The sequence below is a fragment of the Lissotriton vulgaris genome, chromosome 4_1 (assembly GCF_964263255.1).
Source record: "Lissotriton vulgaris chromosome 4_1, aLisVul1.2, whole genome shotgun sequence".
Taxonomy (NCBI): Eukaryota; Metazoa; Chordata; class Amphibia; order Caudata; family Salamandridae; genus Lissotriton; species Lissotriton vulgaris.
The window spans coordinates 1,123,142,178-1,123,158,501 of record NC_141691.1 but is presented as its reverse complement, the minus strand read 5'-3'; the positions used below and the strand labels follow the sequence as shown (position 1 = coordinate 1,123,158,501).

Genomic DNA, 16,324 nt, shown 5'->3' with positions numbered 1-16,324 from the left:
TTGAGCCACGTTAAGCATAGAACCTGGTTCCCCAGCTCCAAATCAGCAGCTTTGGCCATTACGCCACTTGCAGGGTTTAATGGTTAGTAGTTGGTTCTGTTTTAGGCAGCACTAACATGAGACAGGAGGATGGTGCAAGCTGCCTCTTGACGAGAGCCCTGGCACCTATTTGTTTACAAATGAATAATCACTGTGTATAAATGTGCTCTAAAGTGCTCCAACATCCTATATTGGGATTAGTAGCGCTATAAAATATTTAAATAAAATAAATTAGTGCATTTAAATTGGTTTTTGTGTTGTTATTCATTCAGGCAAATATGTCTGACATTGACATTCTTAGAGTGAATGCATTTTTCCTATCCAGTGGAGTTTGGACTAAGCTGGAAGTGAAAGTGAAAAAGCCACCTCACCGCCTTTAGGCTGTTGCTCTGAACAGAAAGCAGACACTGCATCCAATTGTTGGCAAGTTACATTTAACCAAATTCAGCATACTTCACTGCATCAGCAAGACACCAGAGCCTTCCCCCTAACAGCTGCTGGTTCCCTGATCCAGCATTATAACTCTCATGTCCTGCATGTATCATACCAATATGTGAAACAAAAATATGAAACCACTGAGCTGTGTTATATAAAACATAAATCTGTGACCCACGTCTATAGGTAATGCTGTGCAGCAGGTACATTAACTCACTGAGCTATTTTATGAGTTAAGCATGAGATAAAAGTGCACACAGGTCACTCCAGCAAATGCATTAACACCACGGTTCTCATCTTACATCTACAAAGTTCTGGATACTCACAGATCGTAGCAGCAGGTGCCTTGCCCCGTAATCTAGGGTATAAAAACAGCCTGCCTTTGACTAAAGTAAGCCGGAATAAATTTACTATCCAACTTTTCCCTGCTGCCAATTTCTCTGAGCACGGAGTTTGTAGAAAGAAATAACGCATAGACTCTCATGACTACCGAATTTCTGATAGATTATCCGAGCATTGTTTCATTCCTCATTGCTACATGCTCTCTCTTACAGTTAGGTACAGCACTCTATAGGTGGCTGGGGTTGTTGGCTATCACTCCTAGAACAGAGAAAGGAGCACTACCGAAAAATGAAGGCAAACGTTTCATATGAGGAGCCAATAACAGCGCATCTTAAGTAAATCCCTATTTCATGGACGTTGCACTTCTCTGGGACACAAGGTTTGGATTAGAGAGCCCAGGGCAGTGTCATGTGAGGCGGTTGCACTTTCAGCAAAGTCGACTTACCAGGGATGACTCGAGTCACGGTATCTGAAGATGTGACACAATCGGACAGAATATATAAGATAGGTGAGAGCGGACAAGGAAGCAGGCGCGGCAGGCATGACGGGTGGGTGTGGGGGGGAGGGTGGAAATGGGGTTGTCGCTGGGGGGGATGGGGAGAGGTGGGAATGGGTTTGTTTAATGTTAAAAAAATATTATATAAAACCTACGGTCCCGCTTCTAGATGGGTCCCGGCTCCGGCTTCCGCTCCCGCCGCCCTGCAATCACTGCCTGTAGCTCTCGTCATCAGCAAAGGCAGCCTCACTCCCGCCTCTCCAGGCTCCACCAATCACAATGCTGCAATGGCAGCGTTGTAATTGGTGAGGCGCATTGGAGCGCGCCCCACCCGGGCCATTTTCTCTATGTATGCTGCTGCGTGCAGCAGCATACATAGAGAATAAGGGAGTGGGCGGTCCTGCTCCAGGGCAGGGGAGGAGTGGCTTGCCCACTGTTGTGCATACTGACTGTTTGGTCGGTCCCAGGTCCGACCAAACATTCAGTACACACAACAGTGGACAAGCCACTCCCCCCTGCCCTCGAGCAGGACCGCCCACCCCCAACCAGGCACTTCTGCTTTCTCGCCGTGCGAGAAGGCAGAAACATAAAATGGTAGTTATTACCATTTACGTTTCTGCCTTCTCGCACTGCGAGAAAGCAGTGGGGCGACGCCCCCACGCCCCAATAGGGAAGCCGCCACTGTCCGTTCACTTGCCAAAAATTAAGGAGACTGCATGATTGAATAAGGTTAAATCCTACTGCTCCTTTTTACCCTCTCCAGCCCGTAATCTGGTTATGCGACGGCATTCTGTCATGAGGTTAGTAAAATACATGCTCAACCTCTACCTGCATGCCTGGCAGACTGGTTGAGGCAGGCCCTGGAATGTCACCTGGCTCAAGTTGGGGGCCAAGAACTTCTGTGGAAAATTGCAATCCCTAGGATAATCCTTCTGTATTTGCCCCCCCCCCCCTCTCCTTCCAGGAAAATATTTATTGTTTGGAGAAACCTCTTCCCCTATGCCTTCATCAATTTCTGGGGTGATTGTTTCCTATTTATTTTACCTGGAAACACACATGCACTAGCATTTGTAGCTTAACATCTATGACTGATGTCCTGCAGCAATACTAAAGAGTATGTACCTGACTAAACAAAAGCCCAGGAGTCTTGTTCTTTGAAAAAAACTGTGACACCCATTGGCAGTGCCAGCATCTTTCCCCATTTAAATTCACAGATGCATAGTGAAACATTCAAATTGAAACTTACTGAAATGAATGGGTGAAGAATGCAATGGAGAGACCCAAGGAGCCAGAGCTAAAATAATCATTCTCTTTAAAAACACGTCGTTACATTTGTAAATGATTTCCTGCTTCCTCCTTAACAAGATATTGTGCAATTGTGCAGCAAAAAAAAAACCTGTATTCCTGATAATATGAATCTTACCAAAGTACCCATGCAGCCCAACAGGGGTTGGCACCCATTTCAAATGTTCAGTGGCCACTTTAGCATTACAAAATAAATTTGCAGAAATGTCTGTGGCTCCACATTAATATCCATTGCACAAGCACAGCGTTCCATCGGTTTCGTGGGGGTATGGTCCCATGCAAATGTGGAATGCTTTTTCCCACATGCCTGTGCCAAATTACTAACACTGTTGCACTAGGGAAGAAGGCTATGTGTGCTCTGGTTTGAGCGTAGTCTGATGCATTGCCCAACAAGGGAGTATCGTCCCCACTACACACTCTGTTATAACGATTAATTTGCAACCTTATAAGGATAACTATGTTCTTCAAAATGGTAATCAATAGATGTCATCAATGTAATCAATTCCTGTTTTCATTTATTGGTATTGAAATAATAAATGTCATAGTGTTAAGCCATCACACTGCAACATACATGTTCTTAAATGCTCAGTGATTGTGTTTGAGCGCCACCCACAAGAGGGTGCGCATAGTGTCACTTATACACAGCCAGTTGGGAGGGGTCATGAATGGTCATCAGCGAGCCCAAGGAGCTCGCATGGTGAAGCGCAGGGGACACTGCAACCTAATCCCCAATAGAAGTGTCCTTAGCTTCTGGCCACCATTTAAAGAAAGGCTGGGGTGCCCCTATAGACGTTCTGACAGGACACTAGGAGCTACATTGTCACTATCTTCCTGTCATTGTCTCTGCAGAAGCACCCTCACCCAGCATGGAGATGGTTCTGAATGCCTCCACAATAGTGGGTGCAGTAAAGTACACTGACATTCATAAAGCCCTTTCAGTCATAGGGACACCTACACTGAATAGTAATGGGGAAACCTACACTGAACCATAGAGCAGAGCAGTCCATGCATCAGTGCAGCGGTTGCATTGATTTTCTAAGACAGTACTGTTTTCTTGCAAGTTGGACGCATGGCCACAGACAGGTGGACCCAATTAGAGTGTGCACTGGCGCAAACTGGGGCTGCGCGTCAATCATTGAGCCTGGTGGGAATACAGTTATTTAAGTTTTTATTTCTGGCTATTTGGTAGAAAAATCTGAGAAATGTTCTTTTCCAGAGTAAAGTATGGAGGCGATCCAACCCACAAGCTCCACATATCCCTTGACAAGCACAAAATAAAGCGTTGCCAGAGGAGGACAATCTTCTCTTCATAGTTGACAGTTTATCTAGAGATGAAATTAACTAATTGAAGATGTAAATGAGCACACAGTACCTTTTCCACAAGTTCATAGTCCATCCTGAAAGCCCAGAGCTGCAGCCGGGCAGAAAGTTCACTGATAGAGGACAGGGTGAGAAGGAATTGCTCTGCGCTGCCCAGCGGGATGTCTGGGTTAGCCAGCTGGGCCTCCTGGATCTTTTGCTTCTCTTCTTCTGTTGGGATCATGGTCAGAATTTTCTATGATTTTTAAGTAAGAAATAAACATATTGTTAGTTTTGTTCAGCCAAACTCATTTCACAGTCCATATGGCGCTAATTGGGAGCGGACATCAAAACCATAAATATGAAAACTATTTCAACAAATGCAGATACGAAATGAAACATGTACAAAAGGGCAAAATCATAATCCTTCTCTGCAGGAAACAAAGACAGGGTGGGCACTTTCAATTAACCAAACATAAACAGATCACAAAAGAACTTAAATTAATTATTTTCAAAATATTCGACAAGGTAGTACATTTTGAATAACAGCACAAACCCCCCAGTGGAGCTGAAAAACAGCAGAAATGCAGTTGAGCTCATGGTCAGGGCATCCCATGGGAAGACTGGTGTGAACCCATTGGTGCCATCCTGCCAGTACAGTCATCCTTTAGAAGACATTCTGCCGCAGAGCTGTCACATGTCTTTGTATCCAATGCCCACCGATGCAGAGTGAAGCAATATCAACTGCTGCAAATCGAGCAGTGTGGTCAGTGGTATCAGAAACAATTTGAGATGAGCATTGTTATACCTGGGTTGGTATGCCATCTGGGGTGGGCTTCCTACTGGCAGACTCAAGGAAGCCTGGCTTTCAGTTTCCATGCTGTCATGGTCCATTTGACATTTTGGAGCCCTTCACAACTGTTCACTTCACAAAACAAGTGCTATACAATGGGTTCTCTTATTTCCTATGCACCATGACAATTCAGCAATCCTGGAATGGCATATTCTTTCAGCTCCGTGAGTGTTCCAGACAAGCCTTCAAAACTCACTGGCAGCCATCAGATTGAGCCACGTGTTCTAATGTCAAGGCATGCTATGAATGAGTCCATCATTTTTCTCACCAAACTATTGTTACTAAAACACTTTCAATAAATGTAACAGGGCTCCCTGAACAGCTTTTGGGTTAATCCCTTATTTTCCCTACGCTTTTATGTTTAGAGCACTAGAGACAATAATAAAAAAAGATGCATGCAAAAGTATTTTGAATTCCTTTTCTGTGTATGAGGCTGATTTTTCTGTCCAGGTATTTCTAATGTGTTCAACAGCACTGTTTAGAACGCACAATTACATTTCAATTGATAGTTGCAATGCGGCTGCTCCCGAGAATCTGTAGTAAAGCAGGGAGTGTGGGAGAGGGGGGAATAAAAAAATAAATAAAAACCTATCTGCCGGCCGGCCGCCACCTCTCTTCCGTCCTCTTCCTAGGGCTTCTGTTGGAGGAGGAAGCAGGATAGGCTCCCCTAAGCCAATTACATCTTTGCAATCCAGTGCAGTGATTGGTAAGCACCCATGCCCCCTGAGCCAATCACAACACTGCAATGCAGCGTTGTGATTGGTCTGAGCACATTGGTTTGGCTCTCTGACGGCGACTGGGAGCATGAGCATGTTCTCCACCCATTCTGTAATGCAGCCTGGGTGGAGAACATGCAGAGTGCGCATGAATGTTTGGCCGGCCCCAGAGGGCAGCCAAACGTTCATGCGCACTTAGTAGGGTGTCACCACTCCTCCCCCCTGCGCAACCTAGCCCCAACTCACAAAACTGCCCAGCACAGAAAAATAAAATGATAATAGCATTGTGTTATTATCATTTTATTTTTCATTGTTTGCCATGCTTTACGGCAGATAGGCGACGCTCCTCCACCTTAGGGGCAGTGCCGCCTCTAGATTTGCTGTAAATGTAGGAGAGTTAAGTGCTGCCACAACAGTGTTAGCTTACCTGGCTGATTACTTAATCGGTTTTTTATTAAAAATGATTGCATCACTGGAAAAGTTCAACACCGATTTTGAACCATCATCATGCCTTTAATATCTAAAGTATAACAATCATTGGCAGTACCAATTGGTCTCGCCTTTGAGATCAATTGGTGTTGCCAATGCCTCCTGCAGATGCTATACAGTATTGTCAAAAAGCATTTTGTGGTGATGCTGCACAGCATCGTCAAAAGAAAAAATAGACCGAAGATGCAGATGCTACTGGAGGCTGCTTTATTTTGTAGCCACACGCATGCATACATGATGACATATGTTAGCGCATGTGCTATCGTGCAAGCACAAAATGGACCAATACATTAAAAACATTAAATTAAATGAAAGTAGTACGATAAGCCTTTTTTAAGGCGATGGGACTCAATATGTGAGATTTATTGGCTCTGCCAATGCTTGTTTGTAAACGTAATGGAAGTATTTTATGGAAAGGGAAAGCCTCAGATGCAGCTCTAGTTCATTCCATACTGTTGCAAAACAAGGTTACCTCTAAGATTAGCACTTGTGTATATTGAAGTGATACTATTTGCAATGGGCGTCAGTTTTGGATTTTGGTAAAGCCCAAATATCATGTATTGAGTCTTTTTACTCATGCATTATATATATTTTCTGTCACTATCAATACTAAATAACATGCAGTAATTGGCTACAGCCAGACAGCAATTAGCCAGCCATCCAGTTGACAACCAGCCAGCTAACCATTAGCCAACCAGCCAGACACTAGTAGCCAGTCAGCCTTAATTTACTAATATCCAATATGAGAGAAGTCATGAGAACCCTTAGACCGGAGGCAGGGCAATCTATTCACAGACAAACATATCAGCTTCCTACAATGACATATTTCATAGTTGCAGAATGCCATGCCATTAGGCAAACTTAGTGCGCGCTGTGACTCTGCAACCTACTTATGTTTGGCAGAGAAACTGCCATTCCAGAGAACAAAAGAGCAATTGGACCGTCTTCTCTGAATTCAGGGATTGTTGTCATTGGCTCGCTCACAAGCTGCCACATGAGACGCTGACTACTAATGCGTATGTTGTCGCGTGCCACAAAGAAGACAAAGGAAACCTTGACTGGGTAGAAGAACTAAGTCACAGAAGAAAAGAAAAAATAACACATACATTTCAAATTCTATCAAATGTATGTGTTCATGGACTCCCTACAAGAAGATCTGAAAAGCATATTTGGGGCTGAAATTTCTTTTCTTCCAGAGCTCCTTGTGGCCTCTTTATTTAAGCTAAGGTAGGAGAGAATTTAGATTTTTAACAGTTCAGATCACAGGTTTTCTGCCAGGATTATTTTCAAGGCAGGATTTTCTGATGGGAGGACAGACTTCTGACATGAATGCACTGAATCAGCACACACCAATCTACCCAAGTCAATTGAAAACATCTCACAAAAAGTCAGTATGCGCTGGCCATAAAAGCACTGCTTATGTCTTAGATTTAGGTCTACTCATAAATGACAAAAAGTGGCAAAAATCCCAGAACAATACTATCTCTTAAACACTTCAAATGAAACCCAGACATACAAAATACTTAGGAAAGAATAACCCCTGAACATCTTGTCATCTTCCCTAGACGATTGACCTAAAGCTCAGGAAAACAATGATAAACCCAGACACCGACATCACAGATACTTTCTATGGTCAGACTACTGTCTTCTGATAATGTTCCCTCAAAAGGTCCTTGCCATGGTAGCCGTTATACTTACTCACCATAATTACACTAATGGCCTCCAACCTATCACCTAATCCGACTCAGAGTACCAACACTACAATCAGGACCATTGTATGTTTTTATGTGTCCTACCCATTATATGTTTTTATGAGTCCTACCCTCCGAGCCTGCCAAAGGTTTTTTTCCCGTCACAGAATTGCCTTCATGAAAAATAAGAATGTCACATAATAGTGTCCATTAATTAAGGTAAGAATCCTGATAGGCCAAATTATACAAATGTGCACCAAATAAACCCCGGTTTTTAATTTTGTCAATCTCGTCAACTCAAATTTTTACAAAACCGAGCTGGGAAAAACATAATTACAAGGAACTAAACTAGGCAATTTACTTCCAAGCATACCTACAAAATCCATTAATTTCTTGCTTTTAGAAATGTACTAATAACCTGATCCCCCACCTCACCTTTCCTTGCGACTAAAAATTAACGAAATTAAAAAGAATACATAAACACCACAAATTATTGCCTCAAAAACAGACCGCACATTAGAACACGCACCGACATCAGACATCTTTTACAAGGCCACCATCTTCCACACACTTGTTCTGATCTCAATGCTCATTCCTGCAGATCCAGTAACCTAGCTCTGAATGATTAAAGTTCCAGAATTCTAATATAAAACCCCTCTACTGGCACACGTCCTCATAACAAACATGTAACGCCCATGTGACCGCAACAAGCGCACTGAATGCATCTGGAGGGGTTATGCGCGAAAGGCACCATCTCCACGTTCTTATTAGTAAACATTGCTACATTGCTTCACCTAAAACCTCTTCCTAGAGGCTCCTTCAGGGATTAAGAGGAAACGTCCAAGAAACGCACTTTCCAGCACCAAACAGTTTACTAGTTAAAGTCTCTCAGAGACAAATTCCCTTGCCTGTTATCTTCAGACTGCTTGCCCACTTAAATTCCTAGTTGCCCTAATATATCAAAGAAAGCAGTGCAACCCGGAGTCCCAATGACTAGCGTATGAAGCAAGCAATTACTAAACCCTCTAAAGTCCACAGAACAATAAACATATAAGGTTAACACACTGATGCAAAAAAAAAAATGATAACCAACTACTAAGTGGGGTTCCTTCTAAACACTCCCAGCTCTTTATCTTCTTGCCTCGCTCAGTCCACCTCATCCTCTCGCTCTCACTCCCCTTTTCCCTTTCATATTTTCTCTCACTGTCTCCCATTCATTTGCTTTTGTTTTCTCACTCTCTTTAAAGCTCTCCTTTCCCCCCAGTCACTCTCTCCTAATGTCACTTTGTCTCTTCTTTCTTCCTCTCTCTTTTTCTTTATTAAACTCAACCCCTTCTCCCTGTCTACCGGATCCTTTCTGTCTCTAAACCTGCATAATCTTCATAGTGTATGCAGCAGTGATGAACTCAGTCCCTGACTTCTTTCTGGAGTATTCTTACACTGGATGATGTATTTGTGACGGTGGCCAAGTCACGTGGCGCAGGGATGCCAGTTAGATTAGTAGATTTATTTTTTTGACATGGGACATTGTATTTAACCTCAGAAATCTTTTCTGGTTGTTTACAAAAAGAAATACATTTGGGTTCTGATTTTTCTTTTTATAAATCATGTTCTTGTTATGATTTATAGCATACTGTCCAAAACATTGTTGACGGGATTTCCTGAGGGTCCTTTTCACAGCCCAGAATTGCTTATGACATTCCGTTAAGGCCTCATTGCAACCGAGCCCATCCAAAAAACAGCCAAATGGAATCCTTCCTGCAGAAGCCTTTTTTGGCAATAAAGACAAAAGCCGACACCAGTTTAGTTCAGTTTGAAAAGCAGCACCCCAGCATCTCCGACTCGGTGCCAGTCTCACGCTTCCGAGCCAAAATCACTGCTCCCCGTAGAAACATCCGAGGTCTTCTGTTCATAATACATCTTAAATGTGAAGGAGAGCGACACTAAATTTGATGTGAAATAACTTGCCGTAATTGTTTGCAAGATATATTAGCAATTTATTATCCACTGTCCATTATTTTTTTAATTCCAGTCTCTTCAGGGCGATCTTAGACAAATACAACTGGGGACTGCACTGGCTTGGAAAGGTAAATGATATTTGTGGCACACAAATGCAAGAAAGAGGGGACAAAGACAGCCTGACACTGGTGGAGAGTGGGTAATTTCCAAAGTCTCACCTCTCTGGAGTGCTTTACATCAGTGATATCTTGTGGTCAGTGGAGTGAAGACTTGTCTCAGGAAGCATCGACAAACAGGTCTGGTTTAATGTGTTTATGCATGCACACAGAATGGCAGTTGCATGCCAGACCTATTGGCTTTGCCAATGCTTGTTTGACCAGCTTTCTATAGCAGAGGATATTTATGCTATTTCGGTAAAAATAGGTAAAAGATGAAAGAGGTAGAAAGATGCTGGGCAGACTACGCCTTCTTTGGACGAGCTTCTTTAACAGTTTAGGAGTGTAGAAGAAGAGACCACAACTTTAGAATCCTTAGTATGTTTAGTTTTTGGACTTTGGCATTGATACTATATATAACTGACGACTCTGGGATGCTGTTACAAATAACAAAATATTTAATAAAAGCACTGAACTCCCCATTATTGAAACATTGAAAGTGGTGGTTTCAATGACACTCATTGAAAGTATCTAGATGTGCCATCATTTTTTTTTTTTAAATGGCAACTTAACTAACCCACCTGGCAAGGGTTGGGCTCTCTCTTCCACTCAACAAAAACAGCATGCTAATTAAGAGCACTGATGCATGCAAACTCAAGGAACATTTAATCACAGAGTTAGACTACTGCTAATCATTGACACTAATGCAAGCGTCTGTGCTAAACTGTAAACATCTTCAAAATCCCATGGGCTGGTCGCAAAACATGACTGGCAACATATTGAGCCTATGTCTCAATGGGGCTCCCCCGAAACAAGCCCATGACTGACGGGGGTGACCCAAAGGTCCATTTTCTATGTTATATTGTATCTTATGCTGAAATGAAATCTTGCAAAAAAGCTACAGACAATAGAAAGATCTAAAAACATGATTTTTTTCAGGTTGTTTCTTGCTGATGAAGGTGTGGATCGTAGATCACCCTATAATGATTAGCCATGCTTTATAAATCCTGACTGACTGATTGATTGGATCATGTGCATGCTCCTCCATCTGGTATTTGGTATGTTACTGTTGCATCGCAACTTTTACATCGGAATGCTGTTACAACGCAGCTTTTACAACGCTGGTTCCATTACATCGGATGCCATTACAACGCAGGACATTACATAGCAGATGCTATTACAACGCATACCATTACATCGTAAGTATTGGTAAGTATATAATTTTTTTTATTTTATTTAATATTATATAATTAATTTAAATTATATTAATTATAAATAAACATATTTATTTGTTTTTTAATATTAAAAATTAAATATATTAATTTAAGTAATTTTTTAAATAAGTATGAGTATAGGGGTATATGTTTTGGGGTACTGAGGTATATGTTTTGGGGTGTTTGGGTATTTTTAGTTTTTAGGGCTGGGTTTAGGTTTTGGGGTACAGGGGTATTTTTAGGTTTTAGGGCTGGGTTTGGGTTTTGGGGTACAGGGGTATTTTTAGGTTTTAGGGTTGGGTTTGGGTTTTGGGGTACAGGGGTATTTTTAGGTTTTAGGGCAGGGTTTGGGTTTTGGGGTACAGGGGTATTTTTAGGTTTTAGGGCTGGGTTTGGGTTTTGGGGTACAGGGGTATTTTTAGGTTTTAGGGCTGGGTTTGGGTTTTGGGGTACAGGGGTATTTTTAGGTTTAAGGGCTGGGTTTGGGTTTTGGGGTACAGGGGGAATTTTTTTAGGTTTTAGGGCTGGGTTTGGGTTTTGGGGTACAGGGGTATTTTTAGGTTTTAGGGTTGGGTTTGGGTTTTGGGGTACAGGGGTATTTTTAGGTTTTAGGGCAGGGTTTGGGTTTTGGGGTACAGGGGTATTTTTAGGTTTTAGGGCTGGGTTTGGGTTTTGGGGTACAGGGGTATTTTTAGATTTTAGGGCTGGGTTTGGGTTTTGGGGTACAGGGGTATTTTTAGGTTTTAGGGCAGGGTTTGGGTTTTGGGGTACAGGGGTATTTTTAGGTTTTAGGGCAGGGTTTGGGTTTTGGGGTACAGTGGTATTTTTAGGTTTTAGGGCTGGGTTTGGGTTTTGGGGTAAAGGGGTATTTTTAGGTTATAGGGCTGGGTTTGGGTTTTGGGGTACAGGGGTATTTTTAGGTTTTAGGGCTGGGTTTGGGTTTTGGGGTACAGGGGTATTTTTAGGTTTTAGGGCTGGGTTTGGGTTTTGGGGTACAGGGATATTTTTAGGTTTTAGGGCTGGGTTTGGGTTTTGGGGTACAGGGGTGTTTTTAGGGTTTATTATTTTTAAAGTACGACTTTAATTAAATTAAATTAATTAAATTAATTGAATTGAATTTAATTTATTAAATTATATTAATTACAATTTTAAGTTTTATTCAATTATATTAATTAAATTAAACAAATTAAATTAAATTTTTTACAATTATAAAATTAATTAAATTAAATTATTTAAATTATATTAAAATAATTAAATTACATTAATTCCATTTTTAAATTTAATTAGACTAAATTAAACAAATTAAATGAATTACAATTTTTAAATTAATTTCATGATATTAGTTAAATTAAATTAATTAAATTAACTTAATTACATTTTTTAAAAATAGATATACTTACCTATACTTACGATGTAATGGTATGCGTTGTAATAGCATTTGCTATGTAATGTCCTGCGTTGTAATGGCATCCGATGTAATGGAACCTGCGTTGTAAAAGTTGCGATGTTACAGCATGCGTTGTAAAATAACGCGTTGTAACATCATAGATCCCTGGTATATGGAATGTATTCAATCTGCCTTACTTTTGACTGACTATCTGTGTGTAGGAAAGGTTTTGAGTGCTACTCAGTAGCAAAGATTGTAAAATTGTAGAGAATAACACATTGGACAGAATTCAAAATAGTGTACACGTATACAGTGCAGAGATTCACATCTGAGTTCACCCTCAGCTTGAACGTGCTTCTACACTTTTTGGGAATTCACAAACCATACTAGGATTAAGCCTGGTTACCAGCACCAGTGATAATTTTCCAAGAGTATTCCTGTAAAAGTGTTGCAGGCTTAAGAATTGTATCCACTGCAGAACAGTACGCAAGGATGTACTTTCGCTTTTCGAAAAGCCAACACCAATAAGCAATAGCAGATTTATTTTGCTTTTGGCTTTCCAGAGTAAACATTTTTACACTTGGAAAAATACCTCCCATCCTCCATACACCACCAACTGGGTGGAGGGACGGCTCTTTTCAACATAGAAATGGACTTGCTTCAACCTTTGGCATGAGCACATTTCCGGCCAAGTCGAGGGAGGGAATGAGATATAAAGCAGTTGGTGAATGCTCATAAATTAACATGGTTGTGGGCTATCCCAAATTCACAAAGCTAACCACGTATTGTAACATCCACTTCCTATTCCTTGCATGGGATTCCCCTTGTGTAAATGGACACAGTCATGGTGGATTTGCAACTGCTAAGTATCTATGAAGACCTGGAATCACCGCTATTGTAACTGATATGGGGGGCTGGTAGACAGACAGAGGATGTTGTTAGCTTAGTTGCAGCGTCCTATAGCAGAAGGAGGATTGGTTGCTCCAGACTGTTTCAAATTACTTGCCTGCACAGCTACAATGGTTCAACCAGTAGATTTATTGTAGGTTGTATCCTGAAGAGGGTGTTATTAGTATACCTCGCGACTTGAGGGCCTTATTGCAGGTCCTCTTGGTTCCATGGCTGCAACTATTTGCTGCCTCTCAGGAGCTCCTAATGATACAGCAGTGCTGACTATGTTGCCTGCAGCAAACGTGCGTCCATGAGCCCCACAAACCAATCATTTGAAAGTGAAATTAGAGACGGATTTAGAGCTACATATTACTGATATGAAATGTGAGAATTATCGGAATTCTACACATGTGACAATTCAGACTATTCCGGACACTCTAAAGCCATAAGAATGGCTTGGAGGACAGTAAGTAGCCATTTGCTATGTATATTTATTAATTAACTACTGTTGTTGTGCTCATCTCTAAATTAGACAAATTGCACCACCATGTGGCAGACTTTCATGAGTGCAGGTGTTGACAATTAGGTGCTGAGCACCGGAAACCACTAGCTCAAATTAAGCACAGTTGTTATAACATTTCTGTTGGTAGTCCAGCAGAAATATGTTTTTTGTGTGGATGAAAAAGAGTGACATATTGCGTCATTGCATAAAAAAGACAAAAACACATGGAGAAAATACAGCAAGCATTTGTTTGAAATAATTTTCTTAGTCATTTCTATTAGCTTCCATTTTTGTCTTGCATGCATTAAATGCCTAACAGCAATGGAGTGTTCGCCATAAATATAACTGAGAGTCACAGGAGAAGAGGACCAATTCACGAATATCTACCTGCCTCCTCCAACTATTCTCCCATGCTTTGTAATTATTTGCCCCATCACAAAACATTTTCCCTCCCATATAAACCTCTTGACGAATAGTGTTTTTTTGGGCATCATCTGCTTAGTGCCTTACCTACTGAACAAGCTGGTCATTCTCACCAGGAAACACCAGACCCACCACATCACTAGCTACCCACTGTACAACCTCTTCCATTGCTTAATGCTTAAACACTATTTTGAAGATTATTTACTTTAACCCACTTCCTGCCTCCTACTACCAAATTGCTTGTTCAGTACTTTCTACTTTGCTAGCATTATGACTGCACCTGTGCGTCTTGTCTGTAGTAACATACTCCACCACTGTGTGCTCACAGTATAAGTCTACCAAAGTTATTTTACCCTACGTTTCTGCATAGTCTCCAACACCACTTACAGTTATAGGCCTGCACAGTGTACTCAACCATGCTCTATCTGTACTGCTCTGTTGCTTTCTACCACTGATTCATCGTCCAGAAACACCACTCTAATTAAAACAGTTCGTGAATAGCAGTGTTACTTTATTCTATGACAGCAATAGACATCCAATCAACAATCAATTAACATGGTCGGACTGGCCTATAGGGCAAACAAGCCAGTGCCGAAGGGCTGACCTGACAGGTCAGTGTACGGACTGGTTTCCTGGGATGGTTTCCTGGTCTGGTGGGCCGGTTTTTACTATTGATTTCTCTGATATTACCAGAAACATTTGTCTGCAGCAAGAGCAAATGCATAGTCTTCTATACCTTGCCAAAACAACCACACAGGATGTATTTGCAAGTTCAAAACTGGCCTATTTTGCAAATGTGGGCCACTTTTTTAGCTATCGGATTTGCTATTGTGGGTCACTTTTAATTTGGTGCCCCAACCTATTTTCTGTCCCAGTTCAACCATGGCAATGAAGCTGTCAAACAGAAGTTAAACTGTTATTGTGCCAGCAAAATAAATACATCTAACAACATAAAGTAGGGCTCAATTTCATTCTGCATATCATGTTGCATCTGCAGTGTAACCAAATGACTACTTGATCCCATCATCAGAATCTAATTGCGAAACAAACTGGACAATTTAGGCATGCTCAAACTGATAAAGCTATGATGAAAAGCCCAGCAAGACATAGCATACCATGAAAAACATATGAAAGCCAATGGCTAAATAGTGTTGACCCATAGCCCGGGCCCATCGAATTATGTGGCAAGGAAGGCCCAAATTATGAGGAAGGGTTGATTAAATTATGCTTCAAGAAAAGGCAAATTATGTGGCGTACTGTGACAAATTTTGAAAATAGTATTACTTTGCTATGTTTTCATTATTACATGTTAACACTGAATGGGAATAAGATTTCAGCTTCTTAATGTTGGGTTAACACCTAAATACAACAATCAGCAATTAAATAGTGACTTGCTTATGCACGCCAAAAGGCCTGCCACGGTGCAGCAATGTGTGCAGATGCGTTTTTAGTAATTTTCAATCGTTCGAGGTAGATTTTTGTTGTTAAGTATGCAAATTACCCAGAAGATAATGGCAAGTGTGACAGATCCAAAACACTATGGAAATTGATGCAGGATATCTTAATTCCAGGGTCCTGCCCAATGCCAACTTTATCTCAATACTACATTATACTTCTTTTTGATGGATTGATGACTTGCAACAATCATCTAATACTATCTGTAGCGAGACCTAAGAAGAGTTTAGCCAGGAATTCCCATTAACATTTTGAAATACGGCAATGCTAAAAGTGCGAATCCGTATTACAGAGAATGGGATTATATGACTTGAGCATAATAAAGTAACAGAAAATGACATATTAATTGTGCATAGCCACAACCTCTAACATATTTGTGCCCATTTGTGGTAATTCCAATAAGAATTGTTATGACATTGCATTTTTACAATCAGATGAAAACACATGAAAACTGAAAGTTACCTGCACATCTGCTCATGCAATATTTGGGACTAACATGAGATACAAAATGTTTCACTATAGAATAAATTTTAATCAGACTGGTCAATATTTTGTCAGGATGTACACTGGAAACATATTCCAACTATCGAAAGGAGACACTGTCGGCATTTGGAACAAATTGTCCATGAGAGATACACAAAAAAACGAAGTAAGGCACAAATAATATCCCACC

General features: G+C 41.1%; 1 protein-coding gene across 7 annotated transcripts in view; it reads right to left on the bottom strand.

The window, feature by feature from the left end:
* The window catches only part of FHOD3 (formin homology 2 domain containing 3), a 1,375,152-nt gene that overhangs the window by 158,374 nt on the left and 1,200,454 nt on the right, over window positions 1–16,324 (bottom strand). For all 7 annotated transcript variants that reach the window (XM_086965361.1, XM_086965359.1, XM_086965360.1 and 4 more), the window contains one exon: window positions 3,990–4,172. In XM_086965361.1, coding sequence (XP_086821487.1) covers window positions 3,990–4,172 — 183 coding nt within the window. The remainder of the gene's footprint in view (window positions 1–3,989; window positions 4,173–16,324) is intronic.